Below are 18,537 nucleotides of genomic sequence, written 5' to 3' on the forward strand. Positions count from 1 at the left end.
TTTCCATATCATCCGGAGCGTCGAATGGCTTCGAGCGTGCTCCGGAAGAGCTCAGCACTTTGTTGATGCCACGCTGGATCGGATGTGGATCAAGAGTTTGTTTACACTTTTGAACGTACCTGCGTGAGAGACCGGAGACATTTTTGAACGTAATTAGAACGTAAATCATCTGAAGGCGGAGAAAGCGAGGGGACGAACGTAATAATTTGCTTTGAAAATCAATTAAGAATAACTTACGAAAGATAAATTCCTAACGATCGGAGAATCGAAGGAAGGAGTTTCATGGATATCGATCGATTGTGCCTGAAATTGGGTCGAAGAAAGTCCGAATCAGAATATTGATAGCGGGATTTACACTCCGCAGTCTGACTTAAATAAACGAAATGATAATGATGCTCGAAGGAAAATTCAGCTAGAAAAACCTCACTTCAAAAGTGTCGGGAAAATGTTTATTTTTCGACAGATCGATACGAAATGACACGACGATTAACTAAATGCATAAACATACATCTCCCTGCTTATGCTTCACAAAATTTTTCCAGAAAACTCATTAAGCGCGATTCGGATTGTGAATTATTGGATTTGACTGAGGACATAAATTTAATAACCCAACAGTATTCTCGAGCAACTGTAGCAAGTTCGTAAACGCAGACAGTACATAATAAGCATAACATTTAGTGACTTGCAGACACGCCAATGTACAGACCACAATAATTCTTCCTTTTGTTCCAGCTCCACGTATAAATAAACCTATACACTCGTATTACTTTCCTATGTGGTCTTCCACCTCAAGAGTCTTCCGAAAGGATTGAACGCTACACCAGGCAAGCTGCGGTACCAGAAGGGAAGCTCATCACCAACGATTACTTCGATTTTGTATTTTTTTAACCCGTCAGACACGACACTGGTGCAAATTTGCACCTACGAAAATTCCAAGTGTCTAGAACTTCAAAATTCTCTTTTCAATTTGGCCATTTTTCTACAGTGAAACTTTATTTTTCAATTTTTTTTTTAATCATTGTAATCGATTACTAAGAAACCCCTAAAAAGTCCCGTTATAAGATCAATTCCGTACACATTCATGGACGAAATAAAAAATTTTGAAAAGTCTACGATTTTCACTGCTTTCTAGGGAATAAATTTTCCCTTCTTTTACGAACCTAAAAATTCATTTGTTCATTTTCAAATGAATGAATTTTAAAGAAAAAGATTTCAAAGAGTAAACATTTATTTAAACGCAAAAGATTTATGCTTCTCTCGTTCCAAAGGGAAAACGAGCCAATCCAGCGCGGAATGGCCCTTACACATTTTTTATGTATTCATAAGTTCGCATGTACTTGTGCATCGACCACATTGAAAACCACTTGTTAATCGGTACAGCCAAAGAGCAGACATATTGTCGTATATCATGAAGCAGTCACGGACTTGCGCGCGCTATTTCTCTTCCTCTTAGCCGAGATGTCTACATCAACCCTTCTCCGGTTTACTTGAAGGTTTAGTTACGACTGCAACGTGATCCGGACATGATCAATTCTGGAGAGGTTAATGAAGAGCAGGCCGGATGTTACGCATGACTTTTCACCACTGAACATCAAAGTGAGCGAATGTGATTGGAATACAAATAAAAATATTTCTGTTCAATTTATTCACGATGGTTTTGTCCAAGCAAACTTTAATGGTTTTTCTCCCATCGTAGGTATAACCTTCCGGAATTATGGTGACTTCGAAAAAACGAAAATCCAACGCAAAGACGAAAAAAAGTGCTCAAGCTATCGAAACGAAATTGAGGGTCGACGAAGCCACGGGGCATCTCAAAAATGGTCATTACAAAAGTGCCTTGTTTCTGTACAACCAAGTGAGTGCTGATTCGACATCTATTTTTGTAGATCCTGAAAAAAAAATTTGTTAGTAAACTGGAATAAGACTGATTCGAAATATTGCAAAAACATTATGTGAAATGGAATTCTTTACAGAATTCTCTAAAATATCACACACGAAGAGACTTTTATACGAATATTTCGGATGAATTTGCTAGAAAAATTTGCTATTTTATAGCAGCGCTGTTCTATATCGCCATTCTATTACATTTCACCAAAGTGCAAAGTAATTTTGATGCCGAAAGCAGTACTCTCAAATTTTACACTATGTACGACAGGCAAAATTTAGGTCTGCGACATTCTTACATCGATGTATCGATATCCGAATGTCACTCGTGTCTTTGGTGAAATGTTAAAAATTGGTCAATTGGGCTGGACAAATTGCTTGAAATTTTACTATGTGCCACTGGTTAATTTTCATGTTTATACTCGCGCAAGGCCTCATATAATTGGTGGGCGCATGAATTTTGCTACGTTATTGAGCAAACTTCAGTGCGATAAAAGGGAAAATACGAAAGTATTTCCCTTTTATTTATTTTTTTATGCAAATTACAATTTTATATTTATTTTTTATGCAATTTTTCGTATAGCACAGAGAAACGACTGTTATTTTGTCTCCCAAATTTTCATCAAATCATTTCATTATTTGCTATGTTTTTGATCAAAATTCGCTCGATGTTCATTTTTGATGTAATACAGCGCGTTATTTACTATGAACTGTGGCAATGGTTCCCCAAACTTTTGCATTATTTGACACACTCTGTAGCGATTAAAAACATATGCCGAATTCGATTTACATAAAAAAGTTGTAAGTCAAATTCTCGAAAAATGTCAGAGCATGTGGACATGAATATTGGAGGCAATCCTATTGATGATTTCCAAGAGTATTTCCGCCGATAATCTCCGAATATATCGTAAGCAGGAGTTGTGCATTGGACACCCATTCAGCCTTTTCAATTGTATTGATGAAACCTGAATAATTATGGAACCCGACCAATGTAAATTGCGATGAAACAGTTTCAACTGAATTCAGAAAATGTAAAGATGTAGATTATTTTATTAGATCGTAATAATTTAGCAACAAAAGATAGCAAAAATATTTTCAGAAGTCTCCGAAAATGTTTTTTTACCAAGTAGTCTATTTTCCTACATCTCATGAAAAAATTCACAAAAATGAGGATTTATTATAATCACGATTTCTCGTAAAATCCATTACTCGAATTAAGTACTTTCTAATATTATAAAAACGTTGCACAACCACCATAAGGTATTAGAGATTTTTTGAACGTTGTGGCATGTCCACAATTTTGCATCTCACTACAGCAAGTAATACTAATATTTCGATAATAATATGAAAAGTTTTTATTGAAACAAAACACTGCAATGATTCACCAAGATTTACAGCCCCTCCGAAAATTTATGATCGAATATACACTTTGGGTCTTCTCGATGGATTTGGAAGAGTACTTCAATCTTGTCGATTGCGAGAGAAACCAAGCAGGAAAAACTGATTTTTTTTCCAATTACACTCGTCAGGCACAAAGTCTTTAAGGTTCTCACGAGAACATATTTTTTCGGTGTCAAGCGTCACTGCTTTCACTTTTCTCACTTTTAACGATATCAAGAGAATAATTGGCCGGTAAAACACGTGCGTGTCACATACGCACGTGGATTGATGCCTCGAAGATGTGAGCGAAGGTATGGAAAATGACGCCGTCGGTGTTTCCGACCGTGGGGTACTGTTGACTGTAACCAAGGCGACGAGGGTCCCTAGGAAGGTGTCGATATCCACACACGTTAGTCGTAAAACGGTATTTTTTTTCGTAAAATATTGTCTTTCAAAGTTTCCGTAAGCGGATAAATAAAGTTAGCGAAGTATCGAGTCCGGGCCTGCGAAATAAAGAACGAAAGAAGGCGAAAGATTGGGTTGAAAGAATGGAGAGCGCCGGAGGGCCCGGACAAGGGGCGAGTGTCGACCACGCAAAGTGGCTGGCGTCGGACATCCTCAAGCCGACGCTCCAGGACAATGATTTTTTGCAAAGTTTCGTGCGTATCGGTGTGGAAGATTCGGTGCAAGAAACGAAGCGAGCGAGTGGAGCGAGCGGTCAAAAGACTTGGAAAAGCGCGAAGGAGAGTTTCGCTTCGAAGCTGCAAACGTCGAAGCAGGACTCGGACTCCCGGGACGGTGGTTCGTCCGGGAGACGCAGCAGGAACGAGGACGTGAGGACGGCAAAACGTCCGCCGGCGAAAGGCACCGTCGAGTATGAAATCGACCAGCAGAAGGAGCTCAAAGGGCGTCGCAGACACAAAAACGTCACGTTTCGCCAGGAGGAAGTTTACACGGACAAGGACCGAGCCGCTGCGGTCAATATGGGCAGTCGGGACATCATACAATCCCTGAAAATGAAGAGACGCCAGGACCGGAATCGCGACTTGCAAATCCCTGACGAAGCGGAACCGAGCGCTATGCTCGCACTCGCTGCGAGAGAAATGCGATCCGGCGACGTCGGCATCGCGATACAGTGCGTTAATAAGGTCTCGGCTTTTTCTTTATTGTGCACTTCCATTTGGCTTCATTCCCGAGAGACAAGAAAGTAGTGCGATTGCCATAACGGTGGCATGAGAAGAGAACAACATTTTTCGCTCACCCCGAACGGCTTCTCGTTCCAGAAACTTCCCAAAGCAATTCGGACACTTTGACATCTTCTCGGTGTCTCGAGATCATCTCGAGCAATTTTAAAAATGAAAGCTACGCTCAATTTATGGCAAAGTTCCAAAACAAAGTCGCACGAGCCTCTTCGTGAGTAAGATTACGCCATTCGACTCTCTTAACAATCCCGTCAAGATCCCATCGATAAGACATGCCGAAATTCAAAGTCCACGATCGCTTCGAAGCGATATTAAATGTTCGAGGGGTTTAAAGGAGAGCTGGAATTCGTAGGGGTTGAATGAATGATGTATAAGCCGAGATTCCCGATAATCTATCATGATTTACGATGCCTGGAAATATCGTGGCACTGCCTGACTCGGGCACGATTAAGGGGGCGGACTCGGGATCTCGTTACAGTTATTAGCCTTTGAATGTATATAAATATCTTCATACATGTGTGCATATAATACAATCCGTATCTGAGTCTTTTCAATTCGGAGTCTCATTCGTTCAGGGCGGAAGTATGCTTTTTTTTCTTTAAGCAAAATATGAGGGAAGGCAGGATGAAAAGAACGGTGGATGGAGAAAAAAATAACGAGAAAATAATCGTGTAACCCCCCACGCTGAGGTCGAACCGCGAGCGTTTAAACTTGCTCGAAAGTATCAAATATAGTCGTATGGACAAATCATCAGACCCGGAGAATATTTTACCTCGACATTCTGTTATGATGCCATGTCATTAATTATGTACGTCGACCTCGTTATTCTTCTCACTGGCGTGCAATTCCCTTTCATGTACTTCTTTCTTCTTAGCTTTTTCTTTACTTCTGAGTTCTCTGGAGCTCAGTTATACGTGTTCTTGAAATCGTAAGTTTCGGTGATTTTTTTCTCCGCCTAATTTCGTTACTCTACATTTGCGATCGCTGAGGGGGATTTAAGGTAGATCATGCCCGAAGGACCGCATTTTATGGGTGCTCAAATTCGGTCGATTTTTTACTTCCTAATTAAAGATATCATCACTTTAAATTTATGTCAATAAATTCAAAATTGTAAGTACATTTTTTCAACGTATCTTTTGGCGAATGAAATTACGAGCCATCGATCAATCGAGGATCCATCGCTGGCTGAACCCCAAATTTCATTCGTCCCTGGCGAAAATTCTATAGTTTTTATGTTAAAAATTACATTAGAGAGCGCAAAGGGAAAACACAACGGAAAATGGATCGAGAAAAAAGTATTAATAGAAAGACGGAAGGCTATGCGACAGGAATGGCGAAAACCAAAAAGAAACAAAATTCCGAAATAAGCAAATGTGAGGTTTACGAGTGCTCTCGTTGCCAATTTCGTTCAATCTTTAACGTAATATATTTTTACTACTAGCGAGACAATCGTCTCGAATTTTTTCCCGGACCTTCGTTATATACTCGTTTGTTATTGCGTACTTTTTCATAAACTTCGTAAGAAGCGTTCGTTCGTAATATGAAAAGATAAGCGATTTTTTACGCATAGTCTCTACAAACCTTTGTATTTTTCTTCATATTTAAGCACGTTTATCTAAATAATCAATGAGACGAACCCTTTAAGGAGGGTGGCTACCGACGATACAATGTTGCCATGCTAAATCATGTTAAATACATTAAAAATTTCAAAATGATAAGAATTTAATAAAATTTGGTGAACATATTCTTTAGGGCTAAATTTGACAGTACAAATTTTTTAAGATTTTTCTTCTGTACAGTTATCGAGTAATTGATCACTAAAGTTCAAGTGTATAAGCATAGCGTTTCCATATATATAGGTATACATTCCGGGCATAAGAAATCTGCTTTAATCCGTAATTACTCGATAACTAAGCAGAAGTAAATTTTGAAAAAAATTGTGTCTTCGCACTTGATGTTGAAGAACATTATCACCAAATTTGATCAATTTCTTATCAATTTGACGAACGTAGCCACCCTCCTTAAAATTCGATATGCGTGTCACTCATTTAAACTCTGTTTAAATTTCAAGATTATCTTCAGAATATCGTTTCGTGCATAAAGTACCTTAAGCAAACGATTTTTTCTACTGATTTCATCCCGTTTTGTCAGCCTCAGAGAATGCTCACGCTGAATCTTTGAAACGCCTCGTTCCGTAGTTCTTTGTACTGCTACTTGGTTCTGTTTGGTCCAACAGGCTCTGGAGCTCAGTCCAAACGACAAAAATGCATTGATCGCAAGAAGTAAATGCTACCTGCTGCTCGGTGAACCGCAAAAAGCATTGCAGGATGCGGAGGCGGCGCTCAACGAAAAGATTAAGGATCCGAACAATGCACGCGCTATGTATTACAAGGCGGAGGCGCTCTATCATCTCGGTGACTTCGAGCTCAGTCTCGTATATTATTACCGGGGAATGAGGATTCGCCCGGAATTCGATCAATTCAGACTCGGTGTTCAGAAAGCCAAGGAAGCTATACAAAATATACTAGGAAGTGAGCAGCACGAATATTTTCAAGCATTTATTACTTCGCTGCTTTATTTTTATCATCCATTTGTCAGAAACACACGTACAGTCAAGCTAATCATAACTTTTACAACATTATTCCTTTCATTGTTTTTTCTTCTTCCGTGACATCACATGATTCATCGTATCATAGACTATCAGAGCCTCCTTGAAGATTGATCAATGTATTTTTAAAATGGTAACACTCTTTAAAAATAACTCGGTCAAGGACTTTTAACACTTTCTTCGAGGGAGTTGGAATCAAATTTCCATCATTTATTTTGTCCTGGTATAGTCGGAGATTGAACATTTTTAGATGCTTCATTGGAGTTGCAATCCTGAGCTGGTCAAAGTCCCATTTTTTAAATTCTACCATCAGAAGCTGAACGATTTGAATTATTGAGTGGCGATTGAAGAATCAAGAATTTGACGACGAATTTTTGTGGCAAAGTTGCTGAAAATTCCTGCAGTGCATGCGCAATCGTAAAAAAGTTAACTCTTGTTCAATGGCTTTCAGATAACAGTACGCCCATTCCAATATCCGCTTACGTGAGATCAGCCCCGAAGCCAGAGTCCCCGGGAAAGCCATCGACCGCAGCTGGAAAGGAAATCCTCACAAATGAAATAAAAGAAAAAAATAACAATATTCGAGTCGATGACAACGAGAGTAAGAAAAAATTCACGTCGCCCATAAATTCGGAGAAGATTGATGAAAAGCGAAAAAACTCAATGACGACCAAGCGCAAAGTTGCGGCACCCAATCTTCTCGGTCAGCTGAACGTGGACAAAAAGTACCTTCAAGATCTCCTGAAGTGTCCAGGTAACTTCCAATCATTATTTCACCATTCCTAAATGAATTTTCATCATTCAGCAATCGAATAATTTCACACTTTGCTTTGCCCACGTTCGGGGAAGCGATCCGACCCCACCAAAGTTTTCAAATTTCAGTCAATCGAACCCTAAAAAAAATTCTAACCAAACGAAACTGCACAAGCGAGTGTTCCACGAGGCTGAAGTTGGCTGCGTGAAAAAATCAAGGACGACAAAACCAATGGAATCTCGGCTCATTGACAGCCTTTGAATCTGCTTTAACCGCAAAGATCCATCAATGTTTTCGTACGATAAACCGAAATCAAGAAATGCGCAAGAGGTCAAAGAGTCTGATTACGGATACGTGTTCGGAGTGTCGGGCCCGGTGGTGACAGCAGCGAAGATGCGAGGTTCAGCGATGTACGAACTGGTGAGAATCGGTCACGCGAAGCTCGTTGGTGAGATAATACGATTGGACGGCGAAATGGCGACGATTCAAGTCTACGAGGACACGAATGGCCTGACGGTGGGCGACCCGATTCTGCGAACCGGGACGCCGCTCTCGGTGGAATTGGCGCCAGGAATCCTGGGGAGTATCTTCGACGGGATCCAGCGTCCTCTGAAGGACATTTCGGTGGCTTCCGGTTCGATATACATACCGAACGGTGTCAATATGCCTTCGGTCTCCCGAGAAACTCGCTGGGAGTTCGTGCCGAAGAACATGCGTCTGGGAAGTCCGCTGATGGGTGGCGACATATTTGGGTTCGTTTACGAGAACACGCTGGTCAAACACTCGATAGGTTTGCCCCCGAAATCGTACGGCAGGCTCCTCTACGTGGCACCACCCGGCGAATACACCGTCAACGACGTCGTCCTGGAAACCGAGTTCGACGGCAAGGTCACGGAGCACAGGATGCTCCAAGTGTGGCCGGTGAGGCAGCCGAGACCGGTTGCCGAGAAGCTCCTAGCGAAACACCCGTTGCTGACGGGGCAGAGGGTCCTCGACGCCCTTTTTCCGTGCATTCAAGGCGGCACGACCGCGATACCGGGTGCCTTTGGTTGTGGCAAAACGGTCATATCCCAGGCGCTCTCAAAGTACTCCAATTCCGATGTGATCGTTTACGTTGGATGCGGAGAACGTGGCAACGAGATGTCCGAAGTGCTGCGCGACTTTCCCGAGCTGTCCGTCGAGATCGACGGCAATCCCGAGTCGATAATGAAGCGCACCGTCCTCGTTGCGAACACTTCGAACATGCCAGTCGCGGCTCGGGAAGCTTCCATCTACACGGGAATAACGATCTCCGAGTACTTCCGCGACATGGGATACAACGTGTCGATGATGGCGGACTCGACCTCCAGGTGGGCCGAAGCTCTTCGCGAAATCAGCGGCAGATTGGGCGAGATGCCGGCCGACTCGGGGTACCCTGCCTACTTGGGGGCTCGGCTGGCAAGCTTCTACGAGAGAGCTGGAAGGGTCCTTTGCTTGGGCAGCGAAAGACGAGAGGGCTCGGTCAGCATATTGGGCGCCGTTTCTCCACCCGGTGGCGACTTCTCGGACCCCGTTACCAGCGCGACTCTTGGCATAACCCAGGTCTTCTGGGCCCTGGACAAAAAGCTCGCGCAGAGGAAGCACTTCCCGGCGATAAACTGGCTCATCAGCTACAGCAAGTACCACAAGAGCCTCGACGACTTCTACGAGCTCCATTTCCCTGGCTTCGACGTCATACGCGACCGAGCCAAAGGCATCCTCCAGGAGGAGGAGGAACTCAACGAGATCGTTCAGCTCGTCGGCCGCGGCTCGCTCTCCGAGTCCGACAAGATCGTCCTCGAGTCCGCGAGGTTACTCAAAGACGATTTCCTCCAGCAAAACAGCTACTCGGCCTACGACAGATTTTGCCCTTTCTACAAAACCTACGGGATGCTGAAAAACATGGTGACGTTTCACGACCTCGCTACAAAAACCGTCAAGGCCGAGGCCTCCGGCGATCACCAAATCACGTGGGCCGCCCTTCGGGATTCGATGAGCGACATTCTCTATCAACTCGGCTACATGAAGTTCATGGATCCCATCAAAGATGGCGAGGACAAAATTACCCGGACTCTTGATCAGCTCAACGAAGACATGCAGCAGGCTTTTGCCTCGATTTTGCCTTGAGATTATTTTGGCTCATTTCTCGTTTGGTAATTCTGCTACAACCGCCTGAGAATTTCTATGAATTATGCTTTCTGCGCTTTCCTGTTTCAGATATCAAAGCGGGACATCAAACCTCTGCTAGACACATCATTTCGCCGGCCGAAGAAGGCATCGCTTTCTTGGAAACGCGTCAAGAGTTCTGGCGGCAACAGCGCTCGACTCATCAACCAGCTTCGAAATGATCGAGGACGCCGCGACGCGATGATAAATGATTTTCCTGATTTCTGATGAGGTGGTAAATTAAACAATGCGAGTAGCTTAATATTATTTATTTACAAGGCAAACTAAATGATAATGTAGAACGATAAATATGTGACGACAGATGTGTACATGGGAGAATGAAACTTTTCTGTAGCTACGTTGACTGCTCCCGACTACGATTTTTTAAGTTAGAGAGCTCGCGATGACCAGAAATAAAAATGAGCATTGAGTTTGACAATTATTGGTGTGTTTTAGAGATGCCCGGTCGTGTTCGAGAACTTGACGTGGCTCGAGGGTCTTAAGGTACTACAGGTTTCCTGTTTCTCGTACTCGAATTCCCATTTTCTTAAAAATTGTTGAAAAACGGCTCTCGTACGTCCACAGAGGTTGTGACGTCCCTCGGGAAATCATCGTCTTCTTTCATCTTTTTCTTCCCTCCGTCCTCCCACTTCTACTTGCGGTAGCCCAATTTTTTCAGGGCCTTTAGATCCACGTCGCCGTAGTAATCCTCGCTGAGAAATTCACACTCAATTCTTTTAGCAATATTGAAACAGTGAGAAAACTCTTTTTTACGAAAAGAGATCGAAAAAGCCAGGAGTTCGGAGTACTTTCATTAGAACCATTCGTTTCCGGGGTTTGTCAGCCAACGGCAAACGAAAGGGCGAAGCGAACATCGCTGCAGACGTTAGAAGCCCGCGAAACTTCGGCTCGTAGCGTAACTTTGTTAAGACTTTGACACACAGACAGAAGGTTAGAAGACAGAAGAATTAGGAGACAATTCATGCGGTGTTAAGCGAGACAAAAGTTACGAACTCGAAGAAATCCGCGATTGCGAAAAAAAGTAGCGAGTGCACGGGGCGAGTGGGGAGGAAAATTGATCGAGAAAGGGGTCGAAGTTAGAGAATCAACGGTTGTACAAGCTCAGTATTTTTGAGATTTTTTTTATTTTGTATTATTTCGTTTTTTTGTCATTTAAAAATTAAGGTAGAGAGTTTTGGGGATGCTGGAAAAGAGAAGAGGGAGGGGAAAGTGGGACTGAGAAGGGGGAGAAGGAAAAGGGCTCTGAGGGAAAATATTCGAATGGGTCGCCACGAGCTGGTCGAGGCTCGTGGCATCTTTCTTTCTCTGTCTATTCTCCATCCACGGAAGGAAACGAAAGCTCGGATTCGCCAAGTTGGAATCATCGAGTCATTTGAAATATTGTTAAATTGTCGTATTCGCGTACCGAAGTATGCTTTCATCATTTTTTCAACGAATTCGGCACAGCGAAGACACGTCATGGATGGGATTTTGGCCGATGGCCGCGAAGAATGATTTAATTTATTGGATTTGTTTTTGTTCGAGGATGGTTACAGGAAGGAGGAGTGAAGATAATTATTCCTGAATGGGCGCGGGCCTCGATGCTACCGGCGTTGGTCTCGGTTTGTTTTGCGGTTTGGGCGAGTTCCTTGTCTCTCCTGAGCTCGATATTCCTGCCAACAGCTCGCTCTTCCTGATGGTCTTCAAGTCCAAGTCTCCGTAGTAATCCTCACTGTGAAACAAAACCGAGAAAAATCCGGAGGTCAGGAGGTGCGCGAGCTTGTGCCGTAAAGCCTTTTCTCCTCGCATTCTCTTCCGTTAATCCTTATCTCAGTGCTCAGTAGTAACAACGAAAACGTGCAAATGTGCCAATTGTGCTTACTCGTGCTAACGGAGGATTTGCGCTTTCGAAAACTACGCTTTGGCCCGGTGACCTCGATCTTTGTCGATTTTTTCTTTGAAGGATCAAAGCGTATCTTTCGAGCCACCATTTTGTCGACGTTCGGTCATTTTTAAGGGGAAGGGGCGTTCGCGAGGGTGTTGCCCTGCCAAAACCACCTTGATTTCTCCATGTCCGAATTAGTCTCAATTTCTTTCGTACCCAGTTAAAAAAGCATCGAAATTCGATCGTCGCGTCACGCGCATCGAATGTCAATCCCACAAAAAAAATTGTCCGGAATTTTGGAAGAAAGTTGTTCAACAAAAAGGTTTTTCAACTGTGTACGATTTGACGAGATGAATTTTTCGTGGTTAGTGTCGCAGCCAACAATTTTTCCGGGAAATTTGCATTTTTAAATAAACATTAAACTCCCAACATCGATACCGATTCAGCCTTCCACCACATTCGATTTTTCAGCTCGGAATTTCGTTCCGCTGAGTCATTGAAAGTCGAGTACTCCGATGCGAACATTCAACATAATTTGTCCGAGTAACTCACCATCCGGGAACGTCTTCAGGGTCTTCGCAGGCTCCGCTGCCGTCGCTGTCGCCGATTTTGAAGACCGTGCCGATCGGGCAGCCGTATTCTCTGGCGATTCCTTCGATGCAGATGTAATATTTTCTGCAGTCGTCGGGGTGCGCGTGTCTCGAGAAGCTACCGGAAGCACCGCTGATCTCGCCGGCCGCCGGGCAAGTGAAGCCGTTTGCTACCTCTGTAAAAATCGAATGCGCGAGGAATGAATAAAACGCGGAAATCGTCGCGCGATGCTTCTCTCATGCCCGAGAAAAGATTCGCTAGTCGGGGCGGCACGGTTCAAGGAGTCAAAGAACAAGTTACGTTCGCCCAGAATTCGGACTATGCGCGCAAGAGACTCGTTCGAAGCCGTTGGTACGAAGCAGCCGCGCAGTGACCGAGTGCACACGGTCAGCATTCGCGTCGTAATCGAGGCCGGTTTTTCCATTTAATTCTCAAGTGATCCGAGAGTCATTCAACGGGGTTTCATTCGCCTGGGAAATGAAGAAACGGGCCGGAATACCGAGGCGTGTACAAACGAAAGGCAGCTTGTAGCCGCGCTCCTCAAATGCGGAGTTTGCGCACCAATCGTCGCGAGCGCGTCATCGGAGAAGTGTGGAGGAGGCTTCTCGGAGGAAAAACAAACGATGGAACGAGCAACGAAGTGTCTCGAAGTGATATCAAACGAAAACCAGACGCCCCGGTGCATGATTATCGGAGTCTCTAAAATATCTTATCGAATCCAAAAAACAAACGAACGCTCAACCAAGTTTCGAGAAACGTTATTCCCCCTTGTTTTTATTTTCACAAAACATAATTAATCTCCACGAATTTATGTAATCGTAACTTCCACGGAACGGCCCCATTCGATAAGAGCCTCGATACTCGTACCGATCTCGAGTTTAGCGACCCCCTCGAAGCCATTAAAATATTGTCGCGGATCGCTGCCGATCGATAATGCCTAGCCACGAGTGTGAAGCCCGCGAGAGAGTCAAGAATTTTCATATTCGCGCACCGGTTTTCCACGCAGAAAGAACCCACGGTAAGCGCGAGTGGCCGACTTGACCGCGGCACTCTTTCTTTCCGTTCCAGTCTTTCGACCTCGTCCCGGAGCAGGAAGTTTTGTTCGGAGCAACACGGATAAGCGTCTCATTCGATCGGGCTAGTGTGTTGCGTGTCAGCAGGTTCGAAAAGCCAGCAAAACGCGTATCGCGGCCGGGCAGCTCGATAACCTGATACTCTATCTTTACAGGATATACTTGATCGAGCTGTAATTAAAATGGATCGAGATAAGCGGCTCGTGAAACTTTGCTACAATTTTGTTTCACCCTCCTTTTCAGACTGTTGTCATTAGCCGAGTGTTTCTCGCGAATCTCGTAGGCGAGTCTCCGCTTCCCGACTCCCTTCGACGGACTCGATTCCACCGATAAATCGGAGGCGTTACGCGTCAAAAATATTCCATTTCCTGACAATCAGTACTCGAGTTAACGAGCACCGACTCCCACGAAGTTTAACAGGATTTTTGTCATTCGGAACTCCCGCTCGACGAATTTATTTATCAGCGTAAAACCGCCCGGTCCGGTTGTCTCGAAAATCTTTGAAAACCGACGATTTTTAGTGTTTCGTACTTTTTCGTCAACGGATCGCTCGCCAGCGCGCGCCCGAGTATCCAGCAAGCTTCTTACCTTCGTTCCTGCACTCGGGCACTTGATCAGCCCACATGCAAACGCGGGCCTCGCGGTCGTAGGCGAGTCCGGGACTGCATTGGTACCGAGAGGCTTCACCGTTCCAGCAGTTCCAGAAGACGTCGCATTTCTTTTCGTCAGGGAAGATGCCGTAGAGCCGGGTGCAGTGCGGGGTCGAAATCGGCTCCTCGAGCTGTGTCCTCTCCCCGCACTCGACGTTGTGCAAGTAGTCGCAATTCTCAGTCAGGAATTTCCCATCCGTCGCGTCGAACGCGAGACCGTTACCGCATGTCTTGAGTTCCGCGACGTTGTTGTCGCATTTCCAGTACTTGTCGCACGATGAGTGGTGGGGATAGAAACCGAAGTCGTCGGGACATTTGAAACTCTCCTGGGCTCTCGATCCTGCAATTTCAACGAAACTTTTATCGGTGGATGCGACCAAATGTTCCTCTGCGATGGACCGAAGCAGTATAAAAATCTTTTCGTTTTAAAAGTTTTTTTATGTTCTTTCACTACGTTTCTTATGCCAAAGACGAGTTTTTCGGAGTAAAAATTTATTTGTTACTTCATTGGCAAGCTTCTTGAAACTGCTCGTAAAAAAATAATGCGTTTCGACGATTAATGCTTGCCGTGGAAGGGGCAGAAATCATACTCGATTGAAATTCGTATGAAAAAGTTTATCTTGCAAAAGCTGAACTTTGAGAGCGCCGTAATATCGCGCGAGACATCTCTGCGAGGATGTTTTCATTGTTTCATTGAGTATTCACAGGCCCGAGTTCCTTTAAGGATTGAGCGATCGTTACGAAATCCGCGATTGCCTCACGGTCGCACGAGGAACGAGATTTATCAATAAAGCTACTCTGCTTCGACGTTTTTACCAAATTCCGAATAAATTAAACTCCGCTTTTCGAATAATTAAATAACACGAACGACGATCCTCCAACTCCAGCTGGAATCTCATAAATAACAAATCGACATTTTTCCAAACTCGATAAAAACAAAAAACCTCGACTCGGAGAATTCGTAATCGATGGAAGAGAGAAAAAAGGCTGGAACACCTGTGAAAGTGGGTGAAAATAACGTTTGTTTGGAAACGTCGCTGTGTGCATGAGTTATTCATACATTCGAGATGCAAATCCCTCCACGTTTTTATGTGCTTATGGGCGTGCGATGGTAAATTGGAGATCGGGCGAGGCCACATAATTCCCATAATATTATATCTGTATATTTACTATGTATTTATACACGACGCTATAGATATTTGTGTACAAAGATATAGGAGCTCTCATGAGCCTCTTATGTAAGGGGTACAAAGACTTTCGCCCGACACTTTCACTCCGGCCCCGCCAAGATCCCTCGCGCCACAGCTGCCCGACATACGCGGGCCCCAGCACGAAGGCTCCAGCGAGACCCCCACGCAGCATCCCGTTCACTCGATACCTCGGAGCCAATCGAGCCTTTTCCTAACAGAAATCCACCGGCCGAGCGTCACCGTACGATGCGCGTTTTGTTTCCATCCGAGCGAACCAAGGGAAAGAGAGACGAAGAGAGAGAGAGAGAGAGAAGCAGGGAGAGAAGGAGATCTCCATTTCGGTCTCGGGAACATTTTATCCCCACCGAATGGGCCCGGGCTCAATCTACTTTCATTTTTTATTGGTCCCCTGAACGATACTCCGATCGTTCGGACGCTCGTGCGTAGCTACATTATAATTTATTTCAGCTCTATTTTTGTATACGACGATGGGGCCCGGGGCTGTGGAATCGAGATGGGGATCGAAGGTCGAAAAAAATGAGCCAGAAAAACGTTTGTTTTTTTGTCAACAATATTTTTTCCTTAGAAAAACAAATTTTAGTTCTTTCGGTTGTTTTTTTTTTTTTTTTTTTTTTCATCGAGAGATTCGTTCTGCACGCACGATTCGTTCGGATTATCACTGGATCGAAGTATTTTGAAGACTCATTTTTTTCGTTCTGATTGAAATTTTGTACTTTCGAGTAAAATCGATTTCCTCATGGCTTAAAAACTGATCTCGTTTCTTCTCATCGACATTTTGGTACTTCTGTGCTTTCGGATTGAAAATCATTTCACTCGTTTACATTCGCACGCGATCGTGCTACCGAGTCCTGAATTCCTATCGGCAAGAAAAAATCGTCGACGTACTCGAGAGTCACGTTTGTAATCGGCACAATTGGAAAAAAAAGAAGAAATGACGTTCGAGTCTCGGTGATTTGATAGTTGGTCTATACAATCGGGCTCGATAGTCGAGCGAGTTTTTCTAGGCCGTGAGAACGTGCAAGTAGAGCGTGTAAATCTTGCCGAATGGTATATATAAATCGCGTACAATAAAAGTGACGTCGTGCACAGAGCAGAACTTTTATAAAGTTGGAGTGTCGAAGCCCGGAGCTCGAAAGGACTGGAAAAAACGGTGCTTCACTTGGTCGTTCCGCATTTCTTTTTTGTTTTTTAGAATCATTTGAAAAGTAAACCGAGACACGAAACTTGTCACGTGTTCGATAAATGCGATCGACTTAAGTACAGATCTTAATGGATGAATATTTACAAATATCACGCACTGTAGATTGCACACTCGGTCGCACTATTTACTTCAATTTGCAGAAATAATGATAAAAATTCCAAATCAGAGAAGATCACGGGGAGTGTGATAATGTTCGATCTAACTGGTCGTGCACGGTCTTTCCCCCAGTTTTTTATAGCTTTCGTTCGTCTGGCCTCTATTTCATGTAGTTTTTTTGTTCATGTTTCAAATCTACGTACCGGCGACGAGGATGGCGGCGATCACGAAGAACGTCTTCATCGTTAACTCGACTTCTCGTTTTATTATAAACAAACTCGAAATAACTTTGAAACTCGGCTATTTTTCGTTTTGAGCTCTCGAAGCTTCCTTACAATCTTCTTTTAAACAGAACAACAAAACAAAATAAAAAATTAAACTTTCGGACCGGACACTTTATCCCCTGGTAAGGAGAACTCTTGTGTTAGGGCCCCTGCCGGTTCGCCACCTTTATATAAGTCATTGGTCACGTGTCATACCCCTACCGGTTGCCCACTCCATCGCCGGGGACTTATCCTCAGAAGAAGGTGTAGATACCGTCCACGTATATACTCTTTCCCTTTCTCACATCTATATAACCACCTTTTTACATGTACATAAACGAACGTGTATCTTTCTCTTTCGGAACGAAACGAACACGAAGTCTGCGCCGGCCGACGCACACACGAGCATCCAGCTACCTTTTCAAAACGAGGAGACGAAGCACCGGAGCGAGGAGAAGGGGGGGGAGCAATATGACACCTGAAAATCTCATCGAAAAACATCCGCTGTGACCAGCAACGAGAGTTCCGTGGCTTCTGACAGAGACGTCGTCATCGCCGAGCAGGACTAGCCCTGACACTTTGACTCTTTTTCTCAATCGCGTACACGTGTTTTCGTAGAAGAGTCCGAAACGAGTCTCGGGCCGGTGTAAATATTAATCGCAAATTTACAGGAACGAAGAGGATCGACGAAGCTTCAAGAAAATTTCATATCATAAATTTCGACTCTATCCGGGCGAGGTGCTTCGTTATTTTCATTCAATTTTTATCTCTCCGGATGGGCCTCCCAGAAGCGGCATTTCCTTGAGTTGTTTACCCAGATACTCGAGAAATCATCACTCATTTTAATTTACGAAAATGTCGGTTGTAAGGTCAAGGCTCGCTCTCGTCAAAATGCTTGCGAGAAAATGCTGACTGTGGAAATAATCGTTTCTTGGAATAAGGAGAAAACGATTTATCTTTTTCTAGGAATAAAAATAGCCCAGCGCCATACCCGAATGAAAAGATTTTGCCTGATTCGTCAATGTAAAACTTTTGGGAGGATTCAGACGCGGGGACGTCCGGAGGCTGACTTTCGTGGGTCTTGACGTCGTCTTCAAAATCTCGAAACCCGAATGCTCGTGTATTATTGAAAAATGTGTTATAAGATCGTACCGAGGCGCATTATTTTCTTTTATTTCGTTGCATTAGAGCAGCCGGTTTGAGAAACGAGTTTTCGCGGACCTGAAAATCGTGTGCGAGCCAGCGAGTTTTGTTGCCCGGGCCCGCAGATACCTGGACTCTGGATTTCGAGAATTCGTCCACACGCGAATGATAAGCCGGCGAACTGATGCTGCTCGGGCCGAACCCGAGGAAAGTTTCGTCCATTCCGAAAATGAATTCTCCACTTTCGTGGCCTCTCAACTAAAACCCGGCCCCGATCCTGGCTCGGAGTGCAAACCATTTTTTCACGGTTGAAACAACCCTCGGAATTCGCACGCTCGATTAAACGATCGCGATCGATAACGTCGAATAATTGAAATACTTCGATTCCTCTCGAATGAATAAACGAGAGAAA

General features: G+C 44.1%; 3 protein-coding genes across 5 annotated transcripts; 2 read left to right on the forward strand and 1 right to left on the reverse strand.

Moving 5' to 3' along the window:
- The first annotated feature begins 1,467 nt into the window (after positions 1-1,467).
- On the forward strand, positions 1,468-10,454 carry LOC122411005 (outer dynein arm-docking complex subunit 4). 2 transcript variants are annotated; one of them, XM_043419518.1, is made up of 5 exons: positions 1,468-1,596; positions 1,697-1,855; positions 6,703-6,997; positions 7,526-7,828; positions 10,064-10,454. In XM_043419518.1, the coding sequence occupies exons 2-5, from the start codon at positions 1,715-1,717 to the stop codon at positions 10,192-10,194; spliced, it is 870 nt and encodes a 289-aa protein (XP_043275453.1). In that variant the 5' UTR covers positions 1,468-1,596; positions 1,697-1,714; the 3' UTR covers positions 10,195-10,454. The 2 variants fall into 2 exon arrangements, with proteins under 2 accessions (XP_043275453.1, XP_043275454.1); XM_043419519.1 differs by lacking the exons at positions 1,468-1,596; positions 1,697-1,855 and adding an exon at positions 4,233-4,412.
- Positions 7,835-10,034, forward strand: LOC122411004 (V-type proton ATPase catalytic subunit A-like). The gene has a single exon (XM_043419517.1). It carries the CDS (start codon positions 8,117-8,119, stop codon positions 9,971-9,973), a length of 1,857 nt encoding a protein of 618 aa, XP_043275452.1. The 5' UTR covers positions 7,835-8,116; the 3' UTR covers positions 9,974-10,034.
- On the reverse strand, positions 10,267-17,130 carry Gasp (Chitin binding Peritrophin-A domain-containing protein Gasp). 2 transcript variants are annotated; one of them, XM_043419522.1, is made up of 4 exons: positions 16,923-17,130; positions 14,150-14,551; positions 12,450-12,663; positions 10,267-10,725 (listed from the first exon to the last, which is right to left on the reverse strand). In XM_043419522.1, the coding sequence occupies exons 1-4, from the start codon at positions 16,960-16,962 to the stop codon at positions 10,665-10,667; spliced, it is 717 nt and encodes a 238-aa protein (XP_043275457.1). In that variant the 5' UTR covers positions 16,963-17,130; the 3' UTR covers positions 10,267-10,664. The 2 variants fall into 2 exon arrangements, with proteins under 2 accessions (XP_043275457.1, XP_043275455.1); XM_043419520.1 differs by lacking the exon at positions 10,267-10,725 and adding an exon at positions 11,139-11,744.
- Between the last annotated feature and the right edge of the window lie 1,407 nt (positions 17,131-18,537).

The sequence above is a fragment of the Venturia canescens genome, chromosome 5 (assembly GCF_019457755.1).
Source record: "Venturia canescens isolate UGA chromosome 5, ASM1945775v1, whole genome shotgun sequence".
In the NCBI taxonomy this organism is placed as follows: Eukaryota; Metazoa; Arthropoda; class Insecta; order Hymenoptera; family Ichneumonidae; genus Venturia; species Venturia canescens.

Bases quoted from the DNA above. Each gene is read 5' to 3' on its own strand.
- LOC122411005 (XM_043419519.1), top strand. From the start codon at position 4,248: ATGGGCAGTCGGGACATCATACAATCCCTGAAAATGAAGAGACGCCAG. The intron at 6,998-7,525 runs GTGAGCAGCACG...AATGGCTTTCAG, and splicing joins TATACAAAATATACTAGGAA to ATAACAGTACGCCCATTCCA. The intron at 7,829-10,063 runs GTAACTTCCAAT...TTCCTGTTTCAG, and splicing joins AGATCTCCTGAAGTGTCCAG to ATATCAAAGCGGGACATCAA.
- LOC122411004 (XM_043419517.1), top strand. From the start codon at position 8,117: ATGTTTTCGTACGATAAACCGAAATCAAGAAATGCGCAAGAGGTCAAA.
- Gasp (XM_043419520.1), bottom strand. From the start codon at position 16,962: ATGAAGACGTTCTTCGTGATCGCCGCCATCCTCGTCGCCG. The intron at 12,664-14,149 runs GTAAGAAGCTTG...CGATTTTTACAG, and splicing joins GCCCGAGTGCAGGAACGAAG to AGGTAGCAAACGGCTTCACT. The intron at 11,745-12,449 runs GTGAGTTACTCG...TTTGTTTCACAG, and splicing joins CCTGAAGACGTTCCCGGATG to TGAGGATTACTACGGAGACT.